The sequence below is a fragment of the Talpa europaea genome (genome assembly GCF_964194135.1).
Source record: "Talpa europaea genome assembly, chromosome: 15".
Classification (NCBI taxonomy): domain Eukaryota; kingdom Metazoa; phylum Chordata; class Mammalia; order Eulipotyphla; family Talpidae; genus Talpa; species Talpa europaea.
In genome coordinates, this window is record NC_140083.1 from 62,350,857 (window position 1) to 62,376,110 (window position 25,254).

The 25,254-nt window shown below is 42.7% G+C and overlaps 1 protein-coding gene across 1 annotated transcript; it reads left to right on the forward strand.

The window, feature by feature from the left end:
• Window positions 1-8,728: 8,728 nt before the first annotated feature.
• Window positions 8,729-16,070, forward strand: GPRC5D (G protein-coupled receptor class C group 5 member D; the record flags this gene model as incomplete). Its single annotated transcript, XM_084255038.1, has 3 exons — window positions 8,729-9,746; window positions 14,833-14,900; window positions 15,999-16,070. Exons 1-3 carry the CDS (start codon window positions 8,849-8,851, stop codon window positions 16,068-16,070), a joined length of 1,038 nt encoding a protein of 345 aa, XP_084111164.1. The 5' UTR covers window positions 8,729-8,848.
• Window positions 16,071-25,254: the final 9,184 nt, after the last annotated feature.

The window sequence follows — 25,254 nt, forward strand, 5'->3', positions numbered from 1 at the left end:
TCTTTACAAACGTTTTGTTCCTATAGCAACCACCCTCTGATCAGAATTTGCGAACAGAGCCATTCCACGTCCATAAATGCAAAATTAAGAATCAATCCACAGGAGGAGCTGGTGTGAGTCAGGAAGCGCTACCTCATCATCAAACTTCTGGTAAAACTGAAGTTTTCCTTGGCAATGAACTACAGTGGTCTGAACTGCACGGGTCCTCTTATATGCGGATTTTTTTCACTGAACACATGAATATATTTTTCTCTTCCTTGTGCTTTTTTTCATAATATTTTCTTTTCTCTAACTTGCTTTATTGCATGAACACAGTATATATACTGCGTATAACTTAGAAAATATGTGCTAATCAACCATTTGTGTTATCAGTTAGACTTCTGGGCAACAATGGGCTATAGGTAGGTTATTTTTGAGGAAAGAAAGTCACAGGGATATTCAACTGCTCAGGGCTGGTTGTGTCCCTAACTCCTGGGTCAACTTATCAAATCTTCATCAAAAAACCACTTTATCCAATCCCAGACTCTTCTTATATCAAGCCTCTTCCTCTCTGCTGAGTTCCTTATCCTCCAGGATCACCAGAATAAAGGCTCATTCCTCTAAGATGCATCCTTAAATTCTTCCTTGATCCCTCCAGTTACACCCCTCTGCTTTTGTGGTTAGTAATCCCCACATCATCCCCCAAATCATAAGGATATGCACACAGTAGGTGTTCCGTCTTATGGATGCATGGGCTTGAATTTTTTACTGAAATTATTGACTGCTAATTCGCATTTATTGAGCATTCACCATGTCCCTGGCACTATGCAGACTCATTACATGAATCACCTTATTTATTTGACACAATAACCATATGAGATAGTGACAGACACTGCCATCTCCACCCCATTTATAGGTGAAGGGGAATGGCTTGGGGAAGTTCATTAACACGTTCCAGAGCTAGAATTTGAACTCAGGCGGTGTAACCCAAATGCTGCTAAACACTCAGTCCAGTGATTGGTTTCCTTGTCTGGCAAGCACGCCTATGTTTTTTGGAGCTCTATTTACAATAGCTAAGATACGGAAACAACACAAATGCCCAAAAAAGATGACTGGATCAAGAAGATGTGGTAAGCCGACCTCGTGGCCCAACGGTAGCGCGTCTGACTCCAAGAAGATGTAGTATATACACAATGGAATACTATTCAGCAATCAAAATGACCAACTCAGGCCTCCCCTGGTGGCGCAGCGGTTGAGCACTGGGTTGCGAGGCTGCACGCAGCCTCTGCAGTTCCAGTTCGATCCCTGGCCACCGGCGAGGGTCCTGCAACATGGATGGAGTTGGAAGGGATTGTGTTCAATGAAATAAACCAGAAGGAGAAAGAAAAATATTGGATGGTTTCACTTATAGGAGGAATATAGGGGAACCAAACAAGGGATCAGGAAAAAATAATAATTATAATAATAAAATAAAATCAATAACCCAAATGTCCAAAAATAGATGACTGGATCAAGAAGATGTGGTACATATATACACAATGGAATATTACTCAGCAATCAAAAAAGATAAACTCATGCCATTTGCAGCAACATGGGTGGAGCTGGAAGGGATCATGCTCTGTGAAATAAGCCAGAAAAAAAAAAAGAAAAATACCGAATGGTCTCTATCACAGCAGGAATTTAGAAAACCTAAATAAGAGATCAGGGAAAAGATTAATTATAATAACATAAAAATCAAAATCAACAAGCAACAAGCAACTATAAACCAGAAACACACTATGGGGGGAAGAAGGGAGTAGGATCAAAACAAGGGTGGTGGGAATTGTATGGGGACTATAACCAAGATGAAAATGCATATATTGTACAAAAATGAAAAATGATGTAAAAGTATACAAAATAAAAATTTTTTAAAAGCATTAAAAAAAAAACAAAATCAACAGGCAACTATAAATCAGAGACATTCTGCAGGGGAGAGGGAGGGAGAGGGATCTAAACAGGGGAGGGAAGAGCACAAGGGACTATGGTGTCATTCACAGGTGAATTGGTGGTGGGAATTCTACGAGGACTATACCTAAGAGGAGAAAACAAACATTGTGCAAAAATGAACAATGATGTAAAATATATATATATGTAAATTTAAAAAAAAGAAGAAGAAAGGAAATGAGGCAGAGATGACTCAATGAGTGAGTGAGTGAGTACTTTGGGTGTCTGCTCCCTCCTCCCTACCGAATTAATTTGCTGGCTGAGCCAAAGTGGCAATGGGATAATCCCCATGCCCCCAGGGTATATGCAGCTGCCTGGAATTCAGATGAACAAACTCCAAGAACTGAAAGCTTCAGCCACTGCCCTGTATATCTAGCAAACACCTGTCAAGCCAGCAATCCTGTCTGTCTTCTCTCTCTCTCTTTCTCCCTCTACAGATTAAATCCCAGTTAAATCTTTCACCACCTGTACAACACTGACTATGCCCTGCCTTCAGGGAGAACATGATGGAGAGGGGTTACACATTGGGGCCTCCCACCTCAGTTGACCTCACAAGCCTATGTAGGATCGGCAGTGTGCTTGATATGTTAAAACATGGTATAGATGTCTGCAAAAATTGTAGCTAAGAATGTGCCCTAATCAACTAAAAAATGCACTTTTATACAGATAGTCACAGATATCTACTATCCAATTACCTTGCTCAAAATGTTTGCCAAATCAAATAGTTTTTCAATTTGAGAAATCTAAATCTTATTGCTGAATTTTACCTGTGACAACCAGGATTCCAGCCAAGAGTAGGTGGCTACCGCCAGTGCCAACATCTACATAAAATACTTCTAAAAGCTTGGTTCATTGGCATCTCATCTGATTTCAATAAATCCATGAGATTCAAGTAAAAATTGCTTTAGGTGTAGCATTTTATGATGACTGTTCATCATTTTCTATAATTTTTCATAATTCTGCCATATTTTCTAGTCATTTGTATTGTCCATGCTTGTAATTCCTCTACAGGGTCTCCAGTTTAAATAATATTGAATTAACAATACTTGGAGACTATCTCTAATCCAGTTGTAAATGAAATTGCATCTAAACAACAGAAATATTACTTTATAAAAGTAGTATACCATTCTAAAAGAAAAATACCGGATGGTCTCACTCATAGCAGGAATCTAGAAACCTTAAATAAGGGACCAGGAAAAAGAATAACTATAAGAAAGAAAATATCAAAATCAACAAACAACTATGAACCAGAGACACTCTATGGGGGTGGGGGGCAGGGAAAGGAGGGATTGGGGTCAAAATAAGGAGGTTGTAATTGTATGGGGAATATAAAAATAAAATTAAAATTAAAAAAACAAAAAAAGAGAAAATAAACTCAATAATCTGTTATCATTTTCCATCTTTAATATGTGAAAACAAATATTAAGGAAGGAGTTAAAGTTATTAATACTCTGTTCTTCAAAAGAAATTCTGATACTTCAATGTCAATTTAAAAATCATAATATTTCCCTGGAAACTTTAGGGTCAGAAGATTCAAGATGTTGAGCATATTTGTGAAATATTTTAAGTAGGCTACTTAAAATCATACAAACGCTCTTTGTATTATTATTAGAGTAATAAACAGTTTTGATTTTACAAACTGGAAAAAAAGTAGTATACCATTCTAACCCTCATATCTATCTAAAAGTGTTAGCAACTTAGAATACCAATCAGTGCTTTTATCAAATGGAAACAAAAATCTATATTAGACTTAAATTACATTAAAACATTGTTTCTCTGCATTCTGTTGTACAGATTTGATGAGACATAATGGAATTCTAAGAGGCATAATGTTTATCTGTCAACTGATTTACCTTGTTATTACCAAAAATCTAATCCATGCATCCTGGAAGAACCATTTTTAGGAGCTTTGTGATTCATCTTCTTTGTTGGACCCTAATATACTACTCAACAGATTATTATAAGGCTCTATCACTCATAGTTGACAGCTTAGAAGTGACTGATTAACTTTTGTATTTTTCCTTTAGAAATACATGAGGGGCTTATTGACAGGAAATCGTGTTATTTTCTCTGGTATGTCTTTAATTTGGAAGGTTTTAAGTTTTCATTTGTAAGAACTTCATTACAAATCATCTGTCAAGTCTATCATGTCCACTAAGCTTTGTATATTTTATTAAATCATATTTAAACGATCTTTAAAGTCCTACAGCTACTTTTTAGAATGCAGCTCAAATAAAATCAAATTTTATTTAGCATCAATATTAGTCTCAATATTATCAGATTTACACATCCAGATTCAGCAGCTGAACTTGAACAAAACTGTATCTTCTACACTATCTGCTTTCTTTTTATAATGATAAAACAATGCAGTATAAGAGCAATGCATATACGGTTCCTAATTTTATAATAGTCACAAGAAGTGCCAAATAACCCAGGCTACAAAAATACCCTCATACCTTCACCTGTGAATCCCAATGGAGAGACTTTTTCTGACCCAGACAAAACACAGTGGTACTTCCAACAACTACAAATTATATTAAAATAAAACTGATAGGAAATTGATCAAATTAAAAATCATATACCAGAAAATCAAATGAGAGGCTTGAGGCAGTCCAGTGCAAAATAAAAATGTAGCATCCTGTCTAGACCTGGGTAAATCCATCACTACTTTCAAGGGCCCCAGCCCAAGGCAGAGCATGCTTGCTGTCACAGGACAGTGGCTGAAACAGAGAAGCCAGTTGAGCAGGGCACCAAGGGGTTGGTGAGTGAGAATGCATCTCAGGGAGGCAGAGAGGCATGTCAGCCAGGGCAGCAAGTCCCCAGTGCACTACTGTCCCATCTGACTTGACTTACAAAACACAAATTCAAAGAGAATGTTAAGAATTTCAAGACGGTGACCACAGAGCATTGAACCCCAGCACAGGACTCTTCTGAGTGGTGGATCCTATACAGCCACACCAGTTGCACCCCCATGAAGCCAGACCTGCAGATTCTAGCAAGCAAAAAGAACAAATGATCCATTCCAAGCCAATGCACCCCATTTCATGCAGCCAGGCAGGAGAGCCGCGGGATTTGTAGCAGGATAAAGAACATGCACCCTCATAATCGACCAAAATGGCCTATAGGCCATGTGGAAGGGCCTGTCTCTCCAGGGCTGTCCTTAGGAGGAAAGGGTGTCAGGACAGGCAGCCTGGTGGCAGCATGAATGAGACCACAAGCAGGCAACCTTGGATATCACCCTAATATGTCACCCCTCAATACCTCCCTTCATCTCTCAGGGCCCTGGCTTCCTTATTAAATGCTGTATGTTGCAATGTTGGCTTCCATACTGTTCACAATTAATGAAAGGGTTGGCTAGGTGACCTCCAACATTCCCTCCAGCTCTGTTTCCCCAGAAGGAAACAATCCAACTAGGTGTTTAGCAAAAGGCATTCGGCCTCTTGACTGTTTTATCTCCATATTTAATGAACTTGTTGTAATCAATATACTTTGATTCATCAAAGCCATATCTGAGCCGCTGGGTGTGATGTTGCCACATTAAAGCCCAAAGAAACAAGATGTGAGTAATTTAGTAAAAGAGGGCCCTCATTTCCCAAAGGCCTAGCAGCAGATGGGTTGATTCTTTAAGCCCAGATTTTAAAACAACAATAATTAATACTTGAAACAAAAGCTTTTATCTGAGGTGCTCAAAGGGCTTTGTGGTCATTAACCCAATAATTCCACTGCCTCTGGTCAGGAGCAATCTCCTCAGAAGACAAGCATGCCCCGTGACAGTGAGGAATGAACGTGACTAACTAGCTGGAAGTGGGTGGGAGAGGGTAAGGGTCACGGAATATCTCTCATGGAAGAATTACCTAGGAGCCTCCTGTTGGGCTGACAGCAATTTTACCTCCACCAGGGTCCTCGCATGGATTCTCATGGATGGCACACTTCGCCACCTGGAAGTCTCTTTTCCCTTCACGTAGACTTCAGACTAGTCTTTACAGCTTCAGACAGACCACAATTATGCCCCAAGCAAATAATAAAGGAGAGAACATTCTCCTCTCAAAGGGAAAAGAATGGCTTTTCAAAGGTAGGGCATCTCTGTAGCTAAAGCACCTCCTTAGAATCAACCTGTCTAGGCTTTGTGAAGGACCTGACTTATTAACAGGTGGTTTCCATTAAAAAGCATCTGCTGGAAAAAATAAATGAGTAAAAAATAAAAAGCATCTACTGGAAATCCACACAGCTAAGAGGTAGCTTCACAAGGCCTGGAATTTTATCACCAGAATTATTTAATTATCAATCCAGCATCCCCTCAGAGATGTCTCTTCTGAGGCAGGAGCTATGGGAGCTTAAAATTGGAAACTGACCCCAGGTAGCTATCAACCAAATCAGAGGGTTGAGACTAATACAGATAAAAGTGATTAGTTTACCTGTTATTTTTAATTAATTAATTATTACATTTATTAATAAATTGATACAGATAAAATAGAAAGCACGGTTTCCATACTTTAGAACAGCACAGCCCCTCTGTGTGGTGGGGTTCACCCTCTGGGGCTCATATGGGGTTCATCCCCAGGGCGCAGAGCATCAGGGAAGGCAAGAAAGCCCATAGAGGAGAGAAACCAGCTCTTAGAGGAAGGGAAAGTGTTTGGGTAGGAAACAGAGTGATCAGGAATAAAGCAAAAGGCAACTCAGAACGGGAACAATGTCTTAAAGAAGGGGAGCAGATGGGAGCTGGTTTCTTTGTGAGGGCATGGCAAAGCCAAGCTGGCTCGATCTCAGGAACAGGAGGTATGAAGGAAAGACAGTGGGCTTACAAGGCAGGGTTCCATCAGGGTACTTGAAACCAGGCCCCACTCTGGGGTCTTCAGAAGTCCTCTCCCAAAATGAAATATCCAGGCAAAGAAATAAGGGGTAAAGGTGGGTGGGGAGGGCTGGTGCTGCTGTCTCTGAAGATTGGACATTCTACTAGGTGCTCTGTTATCACCACTGACGAGAAAGGAATATATGTACCAATATCACCTGGTAACCTCCAATGGTTCGTTCACCTGAGTTTTAGGAATGTCTGATGGAATGACCTAGAACATGTATATTCTGAAGGGTCTACGGAGTGGGAGGAGAGGGGGAAGTCACACCCAGGCCTTGGGCAAATCCAAGCAGAACTAGTCCAAATAGGAGCCCACACCTGGGCCTCCCCGGTGGCGCAGTGGTTGAGCGTTGGGTTGCGAAGCTGCCCGCGGCCTCTGCGGCGCCGGTTCGATCCCCGGCTGCTTCCCGGCCACCGGAGGAGGGTCCCGCATGGCGTGCAGACCTCTCCTGCCGCCCGCTGCTCCCCTCAGCAGTGTCCTTCGGTCCTTCTGCCTGCTCTGCTCCCTGCTCTGGCTCTGGTGAATTCTCTCACCCTCCCGTGCTTCTGACTGTACACAGTGCATGTATAAACAAAACAAATAAATAAATAAATAAATGCCTCTATTTAAAAAAAAAAAAAAAAAAAAAAAGGAGCCCACACCTGATGGGCTAGGACTGATTTCCAAAGAGAGAAGTAGGGAGTAGCTGCATAGAGAAGACACCTTCTCCCTAATTCACAACTTTGCCCACCACTGGCCCTTTAAATGCACTTAACTCTTCTTTATGGCCCAATGAAACTCTTACTCCTTGGCTGAATGGATGCTCTTTTGGATCTTACAACCAAAATCAAGACAAGGGAAGATTGAGGAGATGACTTTTTAGGGTATAGATCGGAAGAATGATGTAGCCTCACATGAGGCTAGCTGAGGACGCCCAGGTCCCTGGGGTCCAGGGTCCATGGAGTGGATGGATGCAGTGCCTAAAGTCACATCCCCTCAGGACCTCCTCAAGGTCAAGGTGCCTTTGGTCAGCAGTTGGATGAAAAACAATTGTTCTCACCAAGGAAATCTCTGTAGAAAAGTTGCTGTGAAACTGGAATAGGTGTGTCTTTCTGACCTTCCGGTTCTTTTTTATTGGTGCTGCAGGAACCTGAGTGAGGGCCTCCAGTCCTTCCGCCCATTTGGGGAGAGATTAAAGAAGCTGCGTTTGTCTCCTTCTTACTCATTGACAGTAACAGCCTCGCAGCCACTGCAGCCTCAGCTTCCAGCGTGGACACGGAGAGGGTAAGTGGGGAATGAAGGGCCATAGCTCAGCTTTCAACGTAGATCGCTCCGGCCACCTGGTTTGGGACTAACTGGAGGGGCACAGAATTAAGGTGTTTTGTTGTAGACGCTAAAGTACACAAAAAATGTGTAATTTTTTCCAAATGATGATGTGCGATTTCTCTAGGCAACCTCAGTAAAGATTAAGATTTTGGTGTTAAGCTGTCCAGAAAGTTATTTGAAGGCAGAAACCATTTTGTATGCTTCTTTGATGAACAAATATTTAATATTGAATTATGTAAGGTATTTAAATAATAACATGGCATTGGACTGACTGGACTTCAATGAAAAGAAGGAATGTCGTTAAAATTACGGAGGAAAATCATCTTCCTGTCTCCTCCTAACAGTGCATCAGTGTCTTGAGTGGCCCAACAATCTATTAATGTTGACAAGTCTGGTTCTTGAGTCTAACTGGAACCCCATCAATCAGGCAAATGTAGTCACACACCCAATTTTATGACAAAGAGTCGGTCTTTGGTTTCAAAAAGGCTTGGTGGAAACTGTGACATTAAAAGGGATGGAGTGTCAAACTCCCAAGTGAAGTCTGTTCTGCTTTCCTCAGCAGAAAGGAGCCGAGAGCGTGTTCTTCAGTTGGGAAGGGGCCTGTACGGGGTTCTGCATAGATCTACCTAACAGGTGTTCTGGAAGGTAGATGAAGAATCCTAACTTTATCTCTTTCTTTCTACAGGGAAACAGAAGACCATTCTTGGGAGGCGCATCTACAAGTCACCATGTACGAGGAGGACTGTGTCAAGTCCACTGGGGACTACTATCTCCTCTGTGACACTGATGGGACCTGGGGCATTGTCATGGAAGCCCTGGCAGCCATCGGCATAGTGGTCACCATCTTGCTGCTCTTGGCATGTCTTTTTCTCATGCGAAGGGTTCAAGACTGCAGCCAGTGGAATGTCCTCCCTACTCAGTTCCTCTTCCTCCTGGCTGTACTGGGGCTTTTCAGCCTCGCTTTTGCCTTCATCATCCAGTTCAATGAGCAGACTGCCCCTGTACGCTACTTTCTCTTTGGGGTTCTCTTTGCTATCTGTTTCTCGTGCCTCCTCGCTCATGCCTCCAACTTGGTGAAGCTGGTCCGGGGTAGAGTTTCCTTCTGTTGGACGACCATTCTGTGCATTGCTATTGGCGCCAGCCTGCTGCAGACGATCATCGCCATTGAGTACGTGACGCTCATAATGACCCACTGTATGATGTTTGTGCACATGACACCCTACCAGCTCAACGTGGACTTTGTGGTCCTCCTGGTTTATGTCCTCTTCCTGATGGCCCTCACGTTCTTCGTCTCCAAGGCCACCTTCTGCGGCCCGTGTGAGAACTGGAAGCAGCACGGAAGACTCATCTTCATCACCATGCTGGTGTCCATCATTATCTGGGTGGTGTGGATCTCCATGCTCATGAGAGGCAACCCACAGCTCCAGCGGCAGCCCCAGTGGGATGACCCTGTCATCTGCATTGGCCTGGTCAGCAATGCGTGGGTGTTCCTGCTGCTGTACATCATTCCCGAGTTCTGCATTCTCTACAGATCGAGTAAGCCAGAGTGCCCTGCACCAGGTAATGCCTGCCACGTGCCAACTTACCAACGCAGCTACCGAGTGGAGAACCAGGATCTCTCCAGAGGTACTTTCCTGGGGGATCCAGGGAGCAGGGAGGTGGAAGAGGTGGGAGAAGCAAGAGAGAAGTAGGGCAATAGGGTGAACCACAGGGAACACAAAGAAAATGGCCAGGATTGATGTGGATGACTTAATAGTTCAGGAATGGAGATGAAGACACTCAGATTCAAGGCTAAACTGTAAATGTATGGGGAGAGGCCAAGACAGAAATGAATGCGAGGCCCTGAATTAAGAGGGCATGGCTGCGTGCTGTGTATTAATTGAACGTTTAAAAGTTAAAGCTGAGTGCTCATATTGGGTAAAGAAAGGCACCCATTATAAAGTGAGTTAACTGGCCGCAGGTGAGGTCTGGAGGATGCTAAGACCATCATTTTGGACCATTAAGTGCTATGGTGATTTGTCATTTTTTAAATTTAATTCTCAAAGCTGATTGTCTAAATATCATAATAACTAATTCATAGGACTTCCTGCTTTTCAAACCAGGTGCTGTTTAAAGCCCTTCAAGGTCTACAAAAAGAGACAGGAATCAAAACAAGGGGGTGGGAATGGTATGGGGACTATAACCAAGATGAAAATGCATACATTGTGCAAAAATGAAAAATGATGTAAAATATATTTATATATTTATATATTTTATAAAAATATATAAAATAAAAAAAAGAGACAGGAAGATCCATTTCAGTCAGGATTTGGAGTAAAATCTCACATGTGTGATCATTAATAGAAATAAAGCATCTTGCTCTGTGACATTTTCATAAAAATTTCTGGTTCAGAAATTTATCCTTATGTAAGACCAGGCCACCTGACTGTATTTTGTTAAAGAATAAACTATATTATCCATGACAATGAGGATACTTGGAACCCAACAACCTGGGGGAACAGTGGCTAATTTGAGTTATCTGGAAATATCTCAAAACCCATTAATTCTTTCTGAAACATCTGGCCTATTATCCATAACCCAATATCAGAATGCTACATCCATTCTTGTGTCTTAATAGGCATCTGATTTCTCACAATTTATTTCTAATGTACAAAGATGGATGTTATTGTGTATATTGTAAAGCACACATAATGTTCACCAGACTCAAAAAAAAAAATTAATAGAAGCTTTCCTTGTATGTGCACAGACTTTTTAAAGCTGCAATCTATGACTAATTACACATTCAAATTAAATCCTGTTCAGATAGACGCAGCCATTAATTCTTTTCAGTTCAGTTGATGGAGAGCCAGGAATTGATGGGATACATCCTTCCTATAAGTTTATCATTGCTGGTTTGGGACAGAATTGCAACGTCAATCTTTCTCAAAATGACTTCTCATAGTTCTCGCTGGAAGATAGGATAAAATCTCCTATATTTGTTTTATTGTTGTTGTGTGTTTCCAGGAAACGAAGACAGGAAGGGAGGGAGAAAGAGTATAGTCTTATAACCCTAATACACCAAAAAATTGCAATGATGAATATTCCATACCCTGAGAATATTAGGCAAGTGTTTAAAGGGTTCTAAGGAGCATCTTAGTTGAAGACTTGCAAAGCACAGTGCCTCCTGGGGCACACTTACTACTCAAGCAGGGTGAGAAAATCTACTTCTGAGCAATGATAGACATTCTCAATCTTGTTGATATTTTGGAGTCAGGGGTCAATAGATTGTGCTCTGAAATTGCGCAGAATAATTAGAAACCTAAGCTTAGAGAACAGCATCAGAATTTAGGTCCCCTGGAAACAATATAAATATCAAAAATTAGAAGAATATGATTAAAAGCCAATAAAAAGCACGGGTGTACACCTAACTAGGAAAGACATACAAATAGACACACAGGAGCTAGACAAGTACAGTATAACAGCAAGCACTTAAAAATCCTAAGTGCTACGCAGATTGTGAGTTGACTATGGGAAAGGAGCTTACCACAGTCTTAAGTTTTTGTTTGCTAAAAAAAAATCACGGCACCTTATAAACAGATGTGTGGTCAGTGAGAACAATTCGGCTGTTGTCCTCGGCATTGGTCAGTCTCTGGCAAAAAACAAAATAAACATAAAACCATTTCAGTTCTGGGATCCACTAAAGAGAAGGGTGGGGAGCTTGGAGAGACTCAGTGGAAACCACAAGGATGATTAAAAGGTTAAAACATCAGCCCTACATGGAAAGGTTAAGACAATGAAATTGAAAGAGGAGTTCTGAGGCTGCTTGTACTTTTCTATAGACCATTTAAATTCTCTCTAAATTCTGGACAAAAAGAGGACATTTTGTTCAGTGAGGCCTGCATTTGCATGTGCCTCTTCTGATTATTATTGTTTGCATTTGTGATTCCAATCACATAATTATTTGATTAACCACTGGCTTTTGGGACCAGAATTATTTAGCTGAAAGAGGAATGAGACAAGAGGGGACCAGCAGGGGATGTCACAAGTAGAGAGACGCCTCTCCACCAGGCTGGTGCCTTGTGACTTTCTGTCTCCAGTGAAAGGCAAGGGTGGAGAGAGCTTCAGGTGAAAGCTGGAAGGGTTTAGATAAATTATGAAAATAAGAGTTGGTAGGCGACTGAACTAGATCGGCAAAGAGGATTAAGGACTCCGTTTCCCTGGAAGATTAGATTTTCTCTCTCTGAAGTGGCTTATGGACTTAATTCCAAAATGTACAAATATCTGGATGAAGGATGAAAATTCAATCAGACAAGTTATTCCAGGCACCGAATCGTCTTTGCCCTGTGTGATACACATGCTCCTAAAAAGCTACATATTAATTGAACATCTAAAAGTTAAAGCTCTTTTATTTTAGCTGAAAGTTTTTAATATGATATAATTTGCAGAGATGCTAAATATAGTAGAAATCAGCCATGAATCCTTTTCTTATGCAGAGAAAACTCCTGTCCCAGTTTTGCCTGCTTTATCTGCTTTAGATTAATTAGAACACTGTTATATCCAGTTGCTAGACGTAAGAGCCATTTATATTTGAGACAGGAAATGTGAAAGTATCATGTTTTTATGGGCATTTTTCCATCCAGTGTTTGAATGAAAAAAGACAAACCTAGTATGATTCTTTTCAAAGATGCTAAGACAAACATAATGATCTGTAATGTAAAAATGAGCCCATGACTAGAAAATAATGCAAACCAAGAGAATAATGTCCTTGCAAATATAAGCTCTTTGGGTTTTTCCTTAAAGCAGATTCTACCTTTTGCTGCATATAGCCTTTTTAGGCTGTTCATAATATTTTTTTTCCTCAAAGCTCCCACTTTACCAGGAGAAACCAATATGACAGTGTAGTTTGTGTCGTTTCCTTCAATAAACAATTCACAGAACTGCTCAAGAGTTACAGATCACAGAGAGAGAAGAGGAGTCACGGGGAGAAGACAGTGAGTCTGGGCAGGATGTGCTTTGTCTGAGGACATATAAAGCAAGATTAATGATATTTATGAAGACCCCAGGAGCAGCATGGGGCCACCAAAAGAGGGTGGGATTCAGTCTCATCTGTCCTGCCTCTGAGTTTCAGCTCTCCTTCTTACCAACTTTGAGACTAAACTAAGTGCTTCAATTCTTCTAGGAATTCAGGCTCCTTGTCTTGAAATGGTGGTTATAATGTCCTGCCTCCTTCACATTGAAGTGTAAGGTCTTGCTCAACTCAGATTTCACATCACAGGTGGTTACAGGAATAATATAGAAACATTAAGTGTACAGAGAGGTCAATTTAATATATAAATATCATTTTTGATGAATGATGAACTAGAGCTGGAGAATAAGCTTCTCTATCATCTGGCCTATGACAATGGTAGGTGAACGTGGATTACCAAGGGGTTGAGGGTGAAAGAGTCTTGTTAAGCCATAGCAGCAAAGTTAAACCACAGATTCTATTCATTCAGCCATGAAGGGTCCAAACACTAAAAAATGGCAGGGAGAAGATGGCAGAGCCACCATTATAACACCACTAACACCAGCACCAATAAGAGCGTGCAAAGGATAACATGGTGGAGGGGCCTGCATCGTGCCCTGCCCCAAGAGCCTTAGACATACTGACAACACTGTGAAATAGAGTCACTCTTCTGATCATCACCATCCCTCTGGTAGTCCCATCAGGAAGCAAAGGCAACAAGAGGTTAAGGAACAAGGTCCAAGTTGACACAGCAAACAAGTAGAGCATCTGGCTGCACCAGCCTCCACGAGCTCAGCCACAGCCACTCAGTGAGAACAGTGGTGGCACACTGTGTCCACCACTATCAGAAAAGTGATGCATTTCCTGAGCAAGGGCCTGACCTTACAGACAGACGCTGCCTTCAGGGAGCTTATGGTCTTGTTGCAGGGACACACGTGACACAAATAGCCATGTATGGATTAGTCTACAATGGCATAAAATCATTCTTAGGGAACTGCTTTATGCTGTCCTGTTGTTGTTTTTTTAAGTTTTTTTAAAGATTTATTTATTTGTGAATACAAGAACTGGGCCAGAGGTGTGGGGGGTGAGAGGATTCACCAGAGACAGAGTGGGGAACATATCAGGCAGACTGACTGAAATACACTCCTGAGGGGAGCAGCGGGCAAGTCAGGAGAGGTCTGTTGCGCCATGTGGATATCTCCCAGGCCGGGGATCCAACTCGTGCTGCAGTGGCTGTGGATAGCCTCATAATGCTGTGTCTTAACCCCTTGCACCACCAGGGAGGTCCCCTATCCTATCCAGTTTGAAAACTTAAATCAAAGCTTGTAGAGTCTCAAGCCTAGAGGGACATTAGAGATGATCTAGTGAAGGCCTTATATTTTACAGTTGAGGGTACCCAGGGGGCAAAGGTCCTGGCCCAGAGCCAGCACTTCCTCTTCCTCTAAAAGACCATGAGCCTTCAGCCTTTTTAATGCCTAATGCTGGGTGAGCTTCTCCCAAACACACAAATACAATCCACCTACAGTTTTCCTCAGAAACTAAAAAAGCACTTTTTTTTTTTCTTTAAATCAGAGATTAAAAAGGGAAAAAAAAAGCAGCTTCAACTGAGAATACCTTTTTAAAGGGTCAGGAGCCTCTTGGCCAGGTCCAGGGTGTTCTCATAGTCCTCACTGTGTCTCCAGGTGACTCTCTGACACTAACCCCGTCCTTCCCTCCTTTGGCTTTCAGCCCGAGACAGTGATGGAGCTGAGGAGGATGTAGCATTAACTTCATATGGTACCCCCATTCAGCTGCAGGTAAATCTCATCTACGTTCACCAGGGAAGAACTAGCCAGCCCGCCTTCCTCAGCCAGGCTTCGTTCCCAGTGGCCTTACTGACCTGAGAGGCAGGGCAGGACCATCCCTTTTGGCACGTGGTGCTTGAACCATCGTGAATTAAATCATACCAGGGCAGTGCATAAACAGCAAGCTCTGCCTTTTGTCTCTGCCTGACACCCTACCAGTCCCCTCTGCCTCTGCCACTGGCAATATATTCTGACACAGGTGATCGTCCCTGGAAAGGGAAGGCAGCTTGAAGGGTCCGCATGAGGGTTAAGAGGAGCAAGGGCACCTCTTTTGTCTCCGGGGACAATGGAGATGGGAAATGTGTATGAGCATGGATCTCGTTTTAGGATCCATGGTCTAAATCTGTCCCCTGAGCCCCACTGGCTGCCTCTCTGAGTCACTGTCTAGCTTCAGCATCCCAGGCTACCCCAGGATCTGGGCTAGGTCTGTCATCGTCATCTGGAATCCCAGATGAGTGTTTGGGCTGTAATCCTTTCAAACACAGAGGGACCGCTGCTGATTAGAATTGGAGGTTACTTGCATTAGGTCACAATGGCTTGAAGACATAAATCTAGACCGTCGAGAAGGCCACATTGGGACACAAATCTTCTATTATGGGGATCAGAAGTAACTAAAATTCGAGTGACATCATGTTCAGACCATTTGTTCAATGTGTTGTGTTGAACTAGGCAACGCTAAGCCAATCCCTCTGGTTTTTTATCTGAGACTTAGCCTTTTCCTGAACGATGCAGGGTCCAAGACACAGTGATATCATTTATCATAATTAACCCTCTGGAGGACATTTACACAATGAAAAAGGTCTCTATTACCCTCTCCAGGAATTTCTTGGATAACTTTCCATTCCCAGTGGTCAGCTAGTCAAGAATCTTGCACAAAGATTGATTCTTTTAATGGCTAAGAGGGGAGAGGGTGAGCATTCTGAATTAGATAGCCTCATTTTTTATTAAAAAAGGGTGAAAATGATGGTATCTCAGCTCTATTCCTGCAGATCTAGTCCATCATCCTCTGTGTTGGCTCAGATGTTGATGATGGCCTTTCTTTCTTTCCAGACTGTTGACCCCACACAGGAGTATGTCATCCCACGGGCTAAACTCAGCCCCCAGCAAGACTCAGGGTTATAATGTCCACAGGACACATGAGTGATGAAAACCCAGAAGACCACCCCAGTGCAGACTTCTGGAGAGGCCACGGAAACACGCTGCCAACAAAGAACCGGCTCATTCTTTCTTCCGTATTTTCTGGTCTTTTCCATCCATCTGGCCCCCTCATCAGAAGGCTGCCCTTTCAAGCATAATTACAATCTTGCTGGCCACCCAACTGTGACTATGTGTCTTTTTCTTCACCCATGTAACTGAGAGATTCCCTTCCTTAGCCATGCTGGAAAGAATTGCTGCCTCTTACTAATGGCACCAAAAGACCCTGGTCTGAAGAAATTAGGGTCAGGCTAATGTGACAAAGCATAGAGGAGGCTAGCAACTTACTACTGGGCCCCCCCCATGTGCTTGACCCAGGCTTGTGATAAAAGTTATGCAGAATCCTCAGATCCTTACAACTGGGCAGTCCCATAACAAGGACATGCCACTGGCTTGCAGGCAGGTGGGCCTTCCCCCATGGTGTCACCACTCCATGACAGCCAGACCTGCTGAGGATGGTGGCAGATCTGCTGAGGTCAACGACCTGCTTTGATGAGCCAGTAATAGCAAAGGGAAGAGCCACACCAGCGGATGCTCATAAAGGATTTTAGCTGCTGCACATAAAAAGCAGAGTCTGCCTGTCTTGGTCTGTGATGAGCCAATGCCTCTGCACTAATTACTTTGCCTTCACTCCTCATGCAGCTCCTCATCCTTCCCACTGGACTTGTCCATCCTTACACACTCTTGTTACACATCACAGAATCAGTCAGAGCTGTGCCACCAGGGGGTCATTAGGGTCAAGTTCAGCCTGCTCACTGTGCAGATGAGAAAACAGAACCTTGGAGAAACAGAAGGACTTACCCATGTCACACAATGGTTGGTGGGTAGGTCTTCTGACTCACGGGGCACGCCTCCTCCCACTCTGCAAGGCTTCTCCATGCCTGGGGTTTTGGTATTAACAAGTCAGGCATACACCCCCTAAGAACCAAATGAGATATTTTAGATCAGTGAGTGTTGAGAACCTATGCCATCTGAACGTGCTTTGGAAAATAGCTGAGACTCTAAACATTTAAAGGTGCCTTTTCAAAGAACAATGTAGAACATGGATTGCTCAATAGCAGCAACTAATATTTCCTGAGCAGCTGCCAGGGAACAGTTCTCAGACTCAGCCCAAGGCACACAAGGCAGATGATGTTCCTCTGACAGAGCTTACATTTTTGTAGGGGAGAAAACACAAGGCAGAGAGTCTCAGGAACACAACTCCTTCCTTTTGCATACAAGGACTTACCCAAAATAATATGGCTTGTTAGCATCAGAACCAGCTAGAATCCAGGCCCTCACCTGCAGTCCAAGAATTCAGCCTCTACACAATAGAAATGTTTACCTCTGTTTTTCTGCTTCACTCAAATTAGCTGCTCCTTTTGAAATCTGTGCCCTGAGCAATGTTATCAGTCTTAGCCAGTACCTCAGGGAGCACCAGAGTTTGACCTTCTGCCCTTATTAAATAAAATTTTAAGAGAAAATGTTTAAACATTAAGACTCAGACCTGTTTATTAGGTGGTATATTATTTAACAAACCACAGAAAGCATCTGAGTTGAGAAAGAAACTCAAGTCACATGATCTTACATTCGCTCTGGAAGAAAACCATCATCACCCATTCTAGTGTTGATCTCAAAAATGATGACTCAACATCTTCGTCGTAATTTTATTTTGTTTTGTAGGCAGAAAATGTTTCTGAAGGACTGGCTGGCAAATTTTAATAAACCCATTGAAGCCACACACAGTGGCTAATATTGTTTCTAAAAATGTTTTCCCAAAATTAGTGAAGGCAAAACTGAGCTGCTGGGTGCCAAATTGCCTTTGAAGTTACAGCACAATGTCACCAAATGTTGAGTTATCTGTGAGTGAAACTTGGGGGATTGTAAGGTGGCAAGAGGCTCATTAAGGGAGTTTCAGGAATGGAGTTGTAAGGTTACAGATGGCGCAGGGAGACAAAACTCCTCAGGAGCCCAATGCAGCCTCAGTCAGCTTCATGGAGACAAAATACTGTCAGACAATGGGAGAAGCTTGTCTCCCATCCCCATCTCACAATCCTCCTCGGTCACTTGGACACTTTCTTCCCTCTGTTTACTTTTGTGGTGTTTTCATTACCATCCACTACCAGCTGATACTTTCCTTGTACGTCATAACTCATGTTCCTGAGGAGGATGCTGATTGGTTCAATTGATCATCATTGTCCAGATTGGGAACTCTTTTTTTTTTTTAAAGACTTATTTATTTATGCATACAAGAACTGGGGTACAGGCTAGAGGTGTGGGGGGTGAGAGGATTCACCAAAGAGAGTAGGGAACAGAAGAGGCAGACTGACTGAAACACACTGCTGAGGGGAGCAGCAGGGGAGACAGCAAAGGTCTGCTGCACCGTGTGGGTAACTCCCTGACCCACCGGGGATCAAACTCATGCTGCAGAGGCTGTGGATAGCTTCACAGTGCTGTGCTTAACCCCTTGCGCCACCAGGGACACCCTGGGAACTCTTTTTGCACCAGTTGCTCCTTCATTGACACTCAGGCTGTGGATTGGCCCTTGGGTCTGGTACCTACCATTGCTCCATTTGTCTTGGCCTGGTTTAGTCACATGGTACAGACCTGGTTACATATGTCTGCTCCCTTAGTGGAAAGCTGTGGCAGGGAATTGTCCTCTCTGAGCCACAGGAGTAGGGTTGGGTGACCAACTCAGGGGAGAGTAACCCAGGAAAATATAATTTTATGACATTATAGATCAGTTAGTGAAAAAATACAATTTTCTTCTTTCAAGTTTATGCAGCTACTCACTCAAAGCTAAAAACTCCAATAATTTTCTAAATCAAGATCCTTGAGGACTCAAGAGATTAGATACAACTATTTGTGGTTAGCATACTGTACTCATTCAATTCAACAAGTATTATCTGAAGACTGAAATTCATTTACTTAAATGTAATGTGTTGAAAGGTGTTTATGGTCCTTTTCTGATTTTATCTATGTAAAGGAAAGGGTATGACTGAAGAACTTTATAAAGTAGCTTCCTAGTGTAATGGTTATGGTTATTTCAGTTGGTTAGAGTATCAACAGAATACCTTCCTGGGTAGGGTAGATATATCCTTAATTGTTCCTTTTTTTTTTTTTCCTGATTTAAAGCACATCAAAGATTTGTCTCCCTCTACATTAAATTTCACTATCTCTTCATAAGCATAGAGTCTTCTATTTTTCATACCTTATTTCAACTTGTGGTCTGTTCAGGCTAAAGTTTTCTTAGCCTATCCACTATTTAAATCTTTCTTCTTTTAAACAATTTCTCCCTTTATCTAGGATCATACCTACTTCACACAGGCCAGATTCATGTCTTCCTTTCCTTCTTTTCAAAACAGGTTTTTTTTATATTCAAACTGTGAATCATTTACATTTTCAACATGTAAATCAAGAAGATCTTGACTTCTCAGATAAATGGTTTGACATCTAAGACAGACTTTTCCTTGGAGTTGTTACAAATGTCTTAATGACTTAGGCCAGTTTTAAGGTACTGGTGTCTTGGAAGAGATGATGTTTAACACTTCAAAAATAGATTTGGGGCTCCCTGGTGGCGCAAGGGGTTAAGCACTGCACTGTGAAGCAATTTGCAGCCTCTGCAGCATGAGTTAGATCCCCAGCTGGCTAGGGAGCAACCCACATGGTGCAGCAGACCTGTCCTGTCTGGCCCGCTGCTCCCCTCAGCAGTGCACTTGGGTCGATCTGCCTGTTCGGTTCCCCACTCTGTCTCTGGTGAATCCTCTCACCCCCGGCATCTCTGGCCTGTACCTTAGCTCTTGTATGCACAAATAAATAAATCTTTTTTTAAAAAAATGGATTAGTTAGAATTAAATTTTCAATTAATGATTATCAGAACGTATTGATTCAAAGGACTTCAAAGTGGTTCCCTCAGGAGACACAGGATACTTTCATCTCTTAAAACACCATCAGAATATCTTTCTAGGAAATCCTTTAGGAATGTCTCAACAAAATCAGTAGGATTAGATTAGTCCCATGTTCAAGCTGTTCAGATCAGAGAGGTGAATTCAATGATGACTTTTTAAAATTGATGTTATCTATCCCACAGAGAGCTACCAAGTACAATTTGGAAATGTCATTGGATAGTTTTCTGGATTTTTCTAAAATTAGTGTAAATATTAGAACTTGACTCATATTTAGAATGCAGTTAAATGAAGTCAGGGTTTGGGGGTTGGTAGAATCCTCCAAGCAGATTTTTTTAATGTGAAAATTATGAGAAATTTATTGATGTATTATGTTCTTGGAGTAAACCACTTACATGTAAATATTTGGCAGCTGACATGAGATTTGTTTGCACTTTATTTTACAGGTATATTCTTTAACTCGGGAATTAGACATAAGTTTTCATTTCAAATTTCACATGATCTCAGTCACAGTTATCTTGGGATAACTGTGTCATCATAGGACTCAAGATAGACAATGCTGGTTGGAATTTTAATTGTGTCTTATTATGCACTAACTGTAGGCTAAATGGAGTATATGCAGTTACACAGATACAGAGTTACACAGATGTAAAACAGATATGAATTTTAGCATTGTACATATATTTGCGTTTATGGAAATAACACTTCTTTACTTACTAGCATGCCTTTATGTGATATAAAAGGACCGACGGAGGGGTGCACTCTGTTTTTAAAATTCCTTTTTTAATGAGAAATTCACCTCTTAATTATTCTGCTGTTAAGAATTTTTAGGATTAGCACATCTTCCTAAAACAGGTCCCATCTGCTTATACTGAGGGCTCAGGCTTTTTAAAATATCTGCTGCAAAGGCAACCTTTCCTTGTAGTTTCCATCTGGACTTTATTTGTATGTAGAAGAAACTTCATCTGCAATTCATTTTTAAATTCCTTAATGTCGAAGTCAGAGGCCTTATCCCCAAGGAAAATTTATTTCTGGAAAAACTGAACTTCTCCTTTTTCGTTTTGAATATAGAGCTGATTCAGATTAAAAGACTGTTTGCTGTATCTCCCTCATTAGTAGGGGCTTATTTTCGAGGCAAATAAAAATATACAGAGAAGAAAGTAGGAAATACCTGTAGCCAAATTGGATCTTAAAACTTAAGGATCTTTGAAATGACTGGTCCTTTAGACTAATGATTGTTTATTTTTAAATAGCACTTTACACTTTATGGTAAAGTTGACAATTTTCAAACGGCTTCCACATCCGCTATCTCATTTGATTTAGTGGCTGGGTTAGGCCATTTACTTTCATCATCTTACTAAGATACTAAGGATCTGGACCTCCCTGGTGGTGCAAGGGGTTGAGCACAGCACTGTGAAGCTATCCACAGCCTCTGAAGCTCAAGTTAGATCCCCAGCTGGGCAGGGAGCTACCAGCATAGCGCAGCAGACCTCTCCTATCTTGCCCACTGCTCCCCTCAGCAGTGTATTTCAGTGGATCTGCCTGTTCTGTTGCCTGCTGTGTTTCTGGTGAATCCTCTCAACCCCCCTACACCTCTGGCCTGTACCCCAGTTCTTGTATGCATAAACAAATCGTTTAAAAAAAGATACTAAGAATCTCATCTGCAACTGCACTTGGGTCATGAGTTGCTGATTTTTGCAGCTTCATCTGTATCACATCTGTAGACACATAGCCCATAAGAAGCTTTACATATTGGCAGAAATGTCCCTTTCTGAAAGATAGCCCCCAAAAGACCACCCATCAGAATTTAAGCTGACCTAGTTATTTTCATATCCTGCTGTTGATAATTCATTTTCTAAACACCAAAACAACTGGCAGAAGTGCTTATTTAGGAAATAAGCGACATCCGTGTGTTTTATGAAAATGGCAGGCTCTACCAGTTATAAGTGTTATTTGTCAAATGCTCCCAAACCTTCCTACCTTCCAGCTATGTGATAGGTAGAGTTGTACCTTTGAAGTTGGGTGGAACCTTGAGACTAATTCTTGCCAATAAATTGGAGCAGAGGGGCCTCCCTGGGGGCGCAGAGGTTAAAGTCTCAGCGCTATCAAGATATCGCCAGCCACTGCAGCATGAGCATGAGCTCAATCCCCGGCCAGGAAGCTACCCACATGGCGCGGCAGACCTCTCCTGTCTTGTCCGCTGTTCCCCTCAGCAGTGTATTTAAGTAGATCTGCCTGTTCTGCTCTCCACTCTATCTCTGGTGAATCCTCTCATCCCCCCATACCTCTGGCCTATACCCCAGCTCTTTTATGCATAAATTAAATATTAAAAAAAATAAGTTGGAGCAGAAACAAGGGCACTTCCAAGAAAAATTTCGGGCACAAGCCACTCACTGTGGGAGCTTTTCCCTACAGTGTGACCAGCAGCATTTCAGTAGTGCCTGTTCCATATCACAATAGTGCCTGCTCCATCTCTCTGGGGTCCAGGGTGAACAGGCAGCATGAGCAAAAAATACCAATGGATATTTTAATTTTTAGCCACCAAGGCTTTGGGGTTCATTGTCACCTTGAGTGGCCCAGCCCTTCTGACTGACAAAGCCCCCGGACCAATCGTTTGGTCTCCTGGAGTAAAACAAGGAGTCGCTTGTCTGAATAATTTCCTTTACCACTTGCTATTCGAGTGTTCTTCAAAGACCTCCTTAGATGAAAGATGCTCCGCCCTGCTCTTGACTGATAGATGCCAGGCTGATCTGCCAACCCAAGCCCCGTAGCTCTGACAGGTCACGTAATTATAATTCACTGAGGTAGCCGCCACCATAAAAGCATGCGGAAGGTGAGGCAGTAACTGGGAACACAGAGTCACTCTGTCTGGGCGGCAGAGGGAGAAAGACTTCACTGTGAGGTCAATAGTGCCATGGCAGGTAGGAATTCCTCAGGCAGATGAAGGAGGGAAAGAACTTGGCACAACAGGAAGGCTTTGTTGGAAGAGTTAGAAAAATGTGCCCCCTCTGGGTGGATAAATGAGAAAAGACATCTTCCCACCCCAAAGGATGCAGCATCATGCCTGGGCAGAGGGTGGGCAGGTGGGGCCAGGCTGGCCTCCAAGTCAAGTCCCCCTCTCAGCCAGATGCCTTTGTGCAGGGCAAAAAATAAGCAAGAAAGAATGATGCAATGTAATGACCCAAATTTGCAGAACAGGAAAAAAAACAAAAACACCCGGGTAAAGTCATGGCTGCCAGGAAAACCAAAGTGCACTAGAAGAACTGCAAGGCAGAGCAATAACGCATGAAGAAACGTTCAAAGTGGAAAAAGCAATGGATAAGGCTGTGGAGCTGGGCGTGGTCAGCACATCTAGGACTTAGACTAAGCAAGAAATCTCAGGTCCCATCACAAGCACCCCTGAGCCACATGGTCCTACTGACTCTTAGCAAAATACCCTCCCCCATGTTTTGAACCAAGTGGGAAAAGTCAATAAAAACTCCCTGGGTCAAAAAATCTAAAGCCTTCATTGCCCAATCTACAGCCTCTGGCAACCCTCAAAACCACAAGAGGGGCAGGATGGCCCAGGAGCCGCGGGCAGGGATGAGCTACAACTGCCTCGGAGTGATACAAGGTGGTCCAGAAAACCATAAACAGCCTGCTTGTGTGACATTTTGATGTGTTGTTTATCAGCCACTTTTTGGCATTCTTTTAACATACTGTCACAGATGTTATTTATCTTGGCCACTGAGGGTTCAGTCCCTCCCTCCAGTTTTGTGTCCAACGTGAGCACCTCTGTCTCTGCAGCCTGGTCCCAGCCCTGCTGTTCGCCAGGTGTGCAGGGATGTAACGGGTGGAGAAGGGACACCAGCTGCACACAGGAATCACCTGGAAAGATTTTATTTTATTTATTTTTGTTTGTTTTTATCGTAGTGACCACACCAGGGCCACCACCAAGGCACCATAGTCCAGTGGGTGCCTCCCCCTGTGCTCCCCACTCCCACCCTCCTCTGGTAGCCTCAAGCCATCCATGGCCTGATCTCACAGCACATAGTGCAATTAAATCAGAATTTCTGGGAGTGGAGCCCAGGCATGCGTTTGTTTTAAAATCATTCCAGATGATTCTGTTTTGCAGCCATGGTTGCAAACCACTGCCTTCAACAGATCATTAGGATTAGACACAAGGAATGAGAACACTGGGAAGTCAGGACCAGGGCCCGGGTAGCTAAGTGGGAGATGATTCCACCTTATAAGAGGTAACCCAGGAAGAGAGTTCAGGGGAGAAACAAACAGATTTGGGGATACAGAGGATAGCAAATAAGTACAGTTCTGAACCCACTGAGTTTGAGGTGGGATGCATAGATGAAGAAAAGGCAGTGGTGTACCAGTAGAGACAGTCTAGAAAGGGCTTGGAGGTGGAGGTGGACACTGGGGGTGGGGGTGGGGAGAGAAGCTTGTACAAGCAGCATAAGAAGGCGGCCCCAAAATACCTGGTGGTAGAGACAGCTACTGTCCTGGCAGGGGTCTTCTGCCGCCTCTGCCTCTGTCTGTTTCCACGTTTCACACTGCAGCATCTCCTTCCAGATCCCAGAGAAGGGGCCTGAGCACGTTTGCAGAACCACGCTGGAGGTCCCAGTAAGCTCACCAAAAGAACAAAGAGATTCTTCCAATGGATTTAGATTCAAAGTTTAGGGAGGCAGCTGCCATGGCTTGCAGGGAAGGCAATTGGCCGAATGACAAATGTAGTGAACTAACCAAGCCTTTACCCAAACCTGCCTCAGCAGGAGAATCCCCTGAGATTCGTGTTACAAATATAAAATTCATAGTCTTGAATTTCTTACCCAGACCTCCAAGAGAGAACCCTGGAACTTTACATATTTTAAAATTACCCACGTGACTCTTAAGATCGAGTGAGTTTATGAAGCCTTGCTCCACTTATAAGAAAAGGCTTCTGATTTGGTCTAAAGTGTAGCAGAGACTGCAGCAGCTGAGCCCCTGAGGCAGAAATGATGGAGTCCTGTCCCTGGGAACATTTGCATTCAATTTGCATCTTTTTCTCTTCCCCTGTGGGCATCATGTCACCCCACTCCAGGTCTGCTGTATCCACACTGATCCAGTTCAAGGGGTCACAGCCAGGACACACCCATCCAGTATTCCGAAGAGAAAATGTTGGCAGAAGCATTTACAGCCTTAAAATTTAGGAAAAATAAATCCTTCTGAATCTGTTTGGTAACTCACTCATCTAGTTC